At 40.6% G+C, this 9042-nt stretch overlaps 1 protein-coding gene across 1 annotated transcript; it reads left to right on the forward strand.

Moving 5' to 3' along the window:
* Positions 1–5917: 5917 nt before the first annotated feature.
* On the forward strand, positions 5918–8527 carry LOC119766081. Its single transcript, XM_038250462.1, has 2 exons — positions 5918–7355; positions 8286–8527. The coding sequence occupies exons 1-2, from the start codon at positions 5918–5920 to the stop codon at positions 8525–8527; spliced, it is 1680 nt and encodes a 559-aa protein (XP_038106390.1).
* Positions 8528–9042: the final 515 nt, after the last annotated feature.

Here is a 9042-nt window from a genome sequence, read left to right on the forward strand (position 1 = left end):
CATAAAAATTGACAAAGGGCTTTACTACCCAATTTACAACATTTAATCAACAGCATACCCGAAAAAGCTGTTTGTTCGGAAAATTGAGAAAGAAAATAACTGTTAGTCATGGAAAAAGGCTTTAGCGAAAATGATGATTAGGGGATATGCAAATTCGGGTAATTTTAAATTTAAATAAACGGCAATTGGCGTAAGTGTCACTTCGGGGAAATGGCATTCGGGGAAATGGCCGATTAGGGGAAATGGCATTCGGGGATGTAGCCGATTAGGGGAAATGATATTCGGGGAAATGGCATTCGGGGATGTGGCTGATTAGGGGAAGTGGTATTCGGGGATGTGACCAATTAGGGGAAATGATTTTCTGGGAAATGGCATTTGGGGAAATGTCATTCGGGGAAATGAGCTAGACCCGATTTTAGCTGTCTTAGATGCAAAGGACCAAAAAACTAGCCAAACATTTAAAAGAGTCGTATGAAAATTTAAAATGGCGTTTGACCATGTCTGGATCAAAGAGCCTGAAAATATTTTTATCAGATTCCTTGGAAAATTTTACGTAACATACTCAAAAACTGTAGGTGTTCATTAACAGAATATCGTGATATGATCTTTTTGAAAAAAAGTGGAATTTTCGGCGCGCCACGTACAAAATCCAGAAAATGATGAAAATAACTTTTTCCACCAAAACTACGATAACTTTAAAATTTCAACGATGACCTATACATGTTTGGGTACCAGTTGAGTCTTTTAATTACGAAAATTTTGGTACCCAAACATGTATAGGTATCGCTGAAATCTTAAAGCGATCGCAGTTTTAGTGGAAAATGTTGATTTTTTCCGTTTTTGTCATTTTTCTGATTTTGCACGGAGCACGCCGAAAATCTCACTATTTATTTTCAAAAAATCATATCTTGGAATCGTGTTTATAGACACCTCCAGTTTTTTAGTATGTCACGTAAAATTTTCCGAGAAATCCGATAAAAATAATTTCATACACAAGATCTTTGGTCCAAACACGGCTTGTTATTTTGGTCATCAAATTAATCAAATAACGAGCCATAGAACGAGCCATAGATTTCAATGAAATATTTTCAAAAAGCATGAGCTTCCAAGATTTCTTTTTGTCTAATAAAAGTGGTACTGTACACCGACACTTTACAACACTTTATTTGTTCGAACTGGTTCAGTCATGCTAAAAATCATAATCAGGAAATGTTGATTACACGTCTACTTCCATGCAATTTGTCCTTTTTGTCCATATTTTTCAAGCCGATATCAAAGATGGGATTGTCGAGTTTAGAAATCTAATTAAGTTGATAAATGCGATAATACATGGGGAAGCTTCCTTCCGGAAGGAGAGGCAAGTGTTACAAGCTAAGAAAATGCTCGCCCATTTAAAACGTCAAAAATCTGTCGGATTTTTCAATAATCATCTTATTCATGGTAACTAAGACTTTGATAGAACAAGTTATTAACAATTTGTTTTGTACAATAGAAAATAGATTTTGAAATTATTGATATTCAATACGTTCTACTCAACTAGTGGGGCAAGACGAACAACCGGTTTTGGCAAGAGGAACATTGCATGTTAATTTGCTAACAATTTAACTGTTATTAATTAGACACATCAATTTTATTTTTAGATGAAATAATAATACTTAACTAATAATTTGATCGTTTTTAAGAAAAAAGAGTGCATAATTGGCAAAGGGAGCGCGTGGTCGTAAAAAAATATTCGGAGTGAAAAGTGATTTTTTGTGTGTGTGCCTTTTGTTTCGCATTTTTGTCGTGAATTTTGATATAGCTTTCGATAAAAACAATCCGCGTTCGTTATGTTTATCGCGTAACAAAATTATTTTGATTCATCAAGAACGTCGTGTGGTGCGCGAGTCTTTTTTGTGTTGAAAAGACCTTCCCATAGCTCCGTAGCTCGGAGGGTTCGACGTCGGTTGTTTGTGTGTTAAGCCCTCTCCATAGCATCGTAGCTCGAGAGGCAACGTAAATCAATACCTTATCTAGCTAACAGAAAGAAGATAGGAAGGCACTTGATGATTGAGTTCGTCGCGTCTATTTCGTAACAAATTCAAGAACTAAATGATTATATAATTAAAAATCAGACTACGCTATCATTGCAGCATTGCGTTTAACACCTCATTTTATAAATAAATATTATTTGGTTTTATCTTTCCACAGCCGGCTGTCTAAGATTAAACCATTTCATTAAAAATTTAACAACAGTTAAACGGGAAATGTCTCATCCGCAGCAACCGAGTGTTTGCCTTGAGAATAAAATATAATACCTTTTTTTTGATTTTGGGTCGCATCATCATCTTCTATGATGAATCCTGACCAAACACCCTATCCTACTAACCAATTTTTCAGGTTCCTGGCGCTTGTGGGGTGTAAGCACAGAGTAAATCAGCTGCCCTAGTAGCAACCTGCGCTAACTAACATTCCCGTCCCTTAAAATCGAGATCTACAAACTGACATGGCGGGCGCCGTTGGTGGCCAATGACTGTTACCTATTCGCAACTGATCTTGTTCTGGAAATCATGGTGTTTTATCTTTTCAGCGCATTCATACATGCTGTTGATAAGGTAAATACCACTTGATATTCGAAGCCTATGATCAGTAGTAGTGCTGAAAGGATATTACGGTTCTGTTCAGCAACGGAGAAGGACAACCATGGGTGGTCTCTCATGCTCATGCTCATGCTCAATTTGATCGTTTTTAAGAAAAAAAAAAATATTTAGAAAACAAATAGTAAACTATCATAACATTTATACAATCCAGACTCGATTATCTGAAGTCCTTGGCTGCAGATTATCACTTCGGATAATCGAAACTTTGGATAATCGAATCACGAAATGTTGTCTTATTTTTGATTGTTGAGCTTATCACCAATAAACTACTCTAAAGTAATTAGTATTTTTGAAATCCAAAATGGTGGCCAAAATGGTGGTAATTATTTTTTGGAACAAATGCATTTTTTAATTTTATAGGTATTTAACCATACAAATTTGATTGAAATGGAGTCTCAGAACTCGAATTTGATGTTTTACGTAAGAAAACAAAAACAAAATACGAAAAAAAAAATCTTCGTGATTTGATTGTCCGAAGTCCCAAACATACCTTTGATGGGGACACTATTGATTAAGAAAAATTGGCATTTTGATAATATTAACTTGAAAACAAACCCTAAGCCTTATTTTATGCTTTTCAAATGTTATTAGGCCGATGCAAATATTATGTAGGTCAAGGGGGGGGGGGGGCAAAAAAATAAAAAAATATGAAAATTTTAATAACAAGCCATAATCTTCACATTTAAATGAAAAAAGTGTTTTAAAATGCATTTTACACTAGTTCAGTTGTTTTGCAATCATTAGTTTTCAAAAAATCTAAGATCTGACAAAAACAAAAATTGTATCGAAAAAAAAAGATTTTGCATCGAAAATTTTCAAAAAATCTTAAGATTTTTTAATAAACCCAAACATGCTAAAAATGATTTTTTGCAATTCCGTCGTGAAACTACTTACTTTTCCTGTCATTCTCGAACGACGAAACAGCCTACTTTTCGCTGCCAAAAATAACAGAATCGAATAGTAACCCTTTTCAAAACAATGCTGAAAAGTTCTACTTTTCAGCACTGAAATGGATGCTGAAAAGTTGAACTTTTCAGCACTTGTTTGGAAAAGTAATACTTTTCAACATTTTTTTGATTTAAACGATTCATTGACTAAATGCATTGACATTTGACCTATAATTCTGTTTAAAGGGTGTTTTGCGGAATTGCAAAAAATGTTGTATGGAACTCGTTGCAAAACTTGATTTTTCATCACTCGTCGTATTTATCCAACTCGGTGAACCTCGTTGGATAAATGTACGACTCGTGCTGAAAAAATCCTCTTTTTGCAATTTGTTGCATAAACTACTATTAAACGCAGGAAAATGTATTTTAATTTGATTTCAGCTAGTTGCCCTTGAATTTTCATTGATATTTTGAAGTTTATTGTACAAATTTTTTTTTGCCCCCTGATTTTTCGGGCCAATTTTAAAGGGGGGGGGGGTGACAAAAACTTTTAAAAATATTTGTACCAACCTTAGAAAACAAAAAATAAAATAAAAAAAAAACCATTCAACCTTGTATCCCGTTACGTCGTTTTGGCGGTTACGTTGTAGAAGAATCAAATAATTGCATTGGTAGTAACAATTTCTCACTATAAAATTATCAAATTTGTAAGAATAACGATCGAGTGATTGTTCCTCTTGCCCCACATGGTCGTCTTGCCTCACTTTTCCCAATTCCTCGACTCACGTTTTTTGGTAACAGTTTTAAGATAGGCGCAGTATCTTAGAAAGATTTTTTTGACAGACGGTAAATAAGCCGTGAAGGAGCGTTCTTTTATTACGTAACGCAGTTAGGGGGTCTGTTACGAAATGTTATGAAAATGGGGGAGGGCGATGTGCTAATAAATTTTGTTACGTAACGCAAAATTTTCATATAAGAATTCATGAAAATTTGAAAAAAAAACCCTTGCGTTACGCGTTACAGGGGGGTACGGGAGATTGCTCATCTGTTACGATTTGTTACGTATTAAAAGAACGCTCCCTAAGCAGACAATCTGTCGTGTTGAAAAGTTGGTTTGAGTCGCATAGAAGTATTTTAATGGCTGACGTCCAGTTTCACCTTGATTCGGCTGTCAAAAAAATAGTGCGTGAAGAGTTAGTGCGTGCGAATGTGAAAAAAACAGTGACGGAGGAAAAACCGGAAGTAACGCGTAAAATATTTACTCGATCGGCAGCAAAAGCAGCAGCAGGCAAGCGGAAAGCGGAAGACAGGGCAGAGGATGTTGAGGAAACCGGAATAGGATTTGTGACGCCGAAAACAAGCTTTGCTGAAGCGCTTCGAAAGCGGGTGAAAGTCACGGAGGAGGAGGTCAAAAAGAAACAGGCAAGAAAACCAGATCCTGTCGTTGTCATCAAGCCAAAAGAAGGGGTACAGGTGGAAGACGCGCGAGCAGAGGTGCAGAAGAAAATCAGCGCCAAGAATTTGAATGTTCAACGCGTCACCAGCAGCAAAAATGGTTCAGTTATCGTCGAGCTGAAGGATGAAGCGTCAGTCGGAGTGCTAAAAGCAAGCGTGGATGCTCAGCTAGGAGGTCGATTTGAGGCTCGCTTACGGGAAAGCATGAAGCCGTCGATCAAAATCATCGGAATGAGTGACGAGTTTAGTGAAGAGGAGCTGAGAGCGTCGTTGGTGGAGCAGAATGACGTCTTTGCGAATCTGAAACACTTCAAGTTGCGCAAAACTTTCCAGATCGAGAAGTGGCGCTTTAACAACCATGCTGCATTCGTTGAGCTTGACGCGGAGACATTTTTCAAAGTTTTGGAGCAGGGAAAAGTTAACTGTGGTTGGAATCGGTGTCGTGTTTTCGACGGGCTTCAAGTGACAAGGTGCTACAAATGCAACGGATACGGCCATAAGGGAGCGGACTGCAAGGCCGAGACTTTAGTGTGCCCAATCTGCAGTGAAGACCACGAATGGAAGGACTGTAACGCTGAAACAGAGAAGTGTGCCAACTGCGAGAAACTACGCGTGCAACGCAAACTCAACATTGATGTCAACCACTCGGCTTGGAGCAGCGAATGTCCAGTATTCATCAAAGAGCAGGAAAAACGGAACAAAATGGTGGATTTCACAATCTAGCAACCAAAACAATGCGGAGAAATACTGTACCTGAACATTGCTGGAATAAAATCACATCTTGACGAGCTGAAACTGATGATGCAGAACACAAAACCTAAAATAGTATTTTTGACGGAAACACACTTGACAGAAAAGCACGACCTAGACGAATTTGAGATCCAGAATTACCGATGCAGTTGCTGTCTGTCCAGATCAGCACACACGGGTGGGGTGATGGTGTATGTAGACGACCGCTTGGAGTATGAGATTGTCTCGAATACGGTGGCAGGAGATAACTGGTTCTTGGCGATCGACGTGAAAAGTACAACGCTCAATGGAATCTATGGAGGAATCTACCATTCTCCCAGCAGCAGTGACGCTGGTTTCATAGACAGCTTTGAGAGTTGGCTGAGGACGGTCTTCCAGGACTGCAGGACAAATCTACTCGTTGGCGACTTCAACATCCGATGGAACGAACCGGGATACGCACGTGAGCTGAAGAACGTTACCGAAGCCTTAGGGATGAAGCAGATAGTATCAGAACCGACGCGTGTGGGTCCCAGTAGCAGTACAATTATTGACCTTGTCTTTACAAACCTGGAGGGGGTGGAGGCGCGCGTCACTGAAGAGCTTAAGATAACTGATCACGAGACCATCTGTATTCACGTCGGAGAAACCACGATTAACCTACCGGAGCAGAAAAAGAGTTACGTTAGCTGGAAACGGTATACAAAGGAACGACTGCAAGCTGCGATACGAGCAAAACTGAGGAGAGCTGACGCTGGAGTGACCGTTGGAGAAGCTGCACAAACTTTTGGCTCAACACTGGCGACGGCGGTTGCGGAGCTGACCGATCTATGCAGCAATGACCGGAAAGTCTCAAACGCGTGGTATGGAGAGCAGCTGAGAAACCTGAAAACCGAGCGGGATGATGCCTACAGGACCTTCAAACATACAAAAAGGCTGGATGATTGGAACCTTTACAAAGTGCTTCGAAACCGCTACGTCCGAGGATTGAGATCATCAAAGAACCTGGCAGTAGAAGAGGAAATTCGAAGTTGTCACGGAAATCCCAAGAAGCTTTGGAGAAGCCTGAAATCGCTGATTCGGCCTGGTGGAGAACCTCCAATGGAAATTGTTTTCGAGGGAGCGCGAAGCGAAAGGGAAACGGCGGAACGCTTGAATCAGTTCTTCGTGAAAAGTGTAGAGACAATCCATAGAAACATCCCACCAGCCCAGGTGGAACCAGCAGTAGTACCAGCAGAAGTAAGGGTAAACGAAGATGGCAGCGAGGACTTATTAACGGAGCTTCAACCAATCACCTTGACGAAATTGAAAGAAACAGTCTACTCGTTAAAAGACAGCGCTGGTGTTGATAGCGTGACTAAACGGGTCATGACGGATTCATTTGACGTTGTTGGAGAGCAGCTGTTGGCGATTGTCAACAGATCCCTGGAAAGCGGAGAATTCCCACAACCTTGGAAGCGGACTTTGGTGATACCGATACCTAAGGTACCGAAATCGACGCGCCCGGAAGATCACAGACCAATCAACATCTTGCCACTCTATGAAAAGGTTTTGGAAACTATAGTAAAGGAGCAGCTCCTGGCGTTTGTGGATCGGACGAAAGTTTTACTCGAAGAGCAGTCTGGTTTCCGAAAGCATCACTCCTGTGAGTCAGCGCTCAACCTGTTACTGCTGAAATGGAAACAAGCAATTGAAGAAGGGAAAATTGTCCTATCGGTGTTCGTAGACCTGAAGCGAGCTTTCGAGACCATTGACCGAACCAAACTGAAAGCAGTACTGCGTCGCTACGGTGTTCGCGGTTCAGCGCTCAAATGGTTTAGCAGCTACTTGGACAGCAGAACGCAGGTGACTCGTTACAACGGCTCCACGTCATCAGCCACGGCAGTAGATCTTGGAGTTCCTCAAGGCAGTGTGCTTGGACCGCTTCTCTTTATTTTATATATCAACGACCTGAAGCAAGCACTGAGACGAGTTCAAGTAAACCTTTTCGCTGATGATACTGTACTGTTTATGACCGGAACTAGCTTTGAAGAGTGCTTTAACGTGATGAATACTGAGCTTGCCAGTTTTACCGAATGGCTGAGATGGAAGAAACTACAGCTGAATGTCAGCAAAACAAAATGCATGATAGTGACCACACGACCAAGCGACGGCGTAAGCAGAGCGGTTCGGATAGATGGCGAGGAAATCGAGAGGGTCGAGACGATCAAATACCTCGGAGTGATGCTGGACGAAAAATTGAACTTTAATGACCACATTGACTACACAATACGGAAAGCAGCCCGAAAATTTGGAGTACTCTGCAGAATTAACCGTTACCTGACGACTGAAGCCAAAATAGACGTGTACAAATCCCTGATTGCTCCTCACTTCGACTACTGTGCCTCTATCCTGTTTTTAGCAACTCGTCAACAACTGAAAAGAATGCAGGTCCTGCAGAGCAAAGTGATGCGACTAATTTTGAAATGTGATCGTTTAACACCAAGGCAAAACATGCTGGATTGTTTACAATGGATGTCTGTTCGTCAAAGGATCGAGTACAATACGTTAATTTTTGTGTTTCGTGTAACTAAAGGGATGGCGCCCAAATACTTGACAGGTACGGTGGTATACGGGAGGGATATCCATCAGCACGACACCAGAGGAGCTGACAATCTCAGATTGCAGATGTGCAGGAAGGCGTGTACGCAGAATTCACTGTTCTACAAAGGATACAGCATGTACAACCAGCTACCGGAAGCAGCAAAGAACACAAGGAACATCAACGAGTTCAAAAACTTGTGTAAGAATTTCGTGCGTCAACGACCGATGGAGTAAAAGTGAACCACGACTGTACTGTGAGGAAGAGCATGTTATGACGGCCGGCCATCTTCATTATCGGTACATGTCGCATGGGATCACTTTGGGCCTCATATGATGTAAGCTTGATCAAAAGTAACGCGAATCTGGGCGCGGTTTTAACCCTATGTGCTCATATGTGTGTGGGATAGCAAATGATCTCAATACCCTAAATGGAAGCTGCAATCTGAGTGAAAGACAAAAGGACTCTACACAGGATTTTGTAAGAGCGCCTTGAGATGAAGTAAGAGAGGAACGGATGGGCATACACGGAAGTAGAGTTAGATCAAAGGACACTCTCAATAATAGACGATAGAATTATCGAAAGATATCTGCTCGTAATCCTTCCATGCTACAAAAACTGTGTATGGGTAAGAGGTGGGCCATCCAAGGAAAAAAAAAAAAAAAAAAACCTTAATCACGATTTCCGTCGGATGGTGAAGTAAATGTCGGCCTCGTCCTCAATTGTTTAATCAGGTGGTTAAGTCATTCCA

This window comes from Culex quinquefasciatus, chromosome 2 (genome assembly GCF_015732765.1).
Source record: "Culex quinquefasciatus strain JHB chromosome 2, VPISU_Cqui_1.0_pri_paternal, whole genome shotgun sequence".
Lineage (NCBI taxonomy): Eukaryota > Metazoa > Arthropoda > Insecta > Diptera > Culicidae > Culex > Culex quinquefasciatus.

Coding starts and splice junctions, on each gene's coding strand:
- LOC119766081 (XM_038250462.1), top strand. CDS start 5,918: ATGGTGTATGTAGACGACCGCTTGGAGTATGAGATTGTCTCGAATACG. Junction 7,356..8,285: donor TTTCCGAAAGCATCACTCCT/GTGAGTCAGCGC, acceptor GTGTAACTAAAG/GGATGGCGCCCAAATACTTG.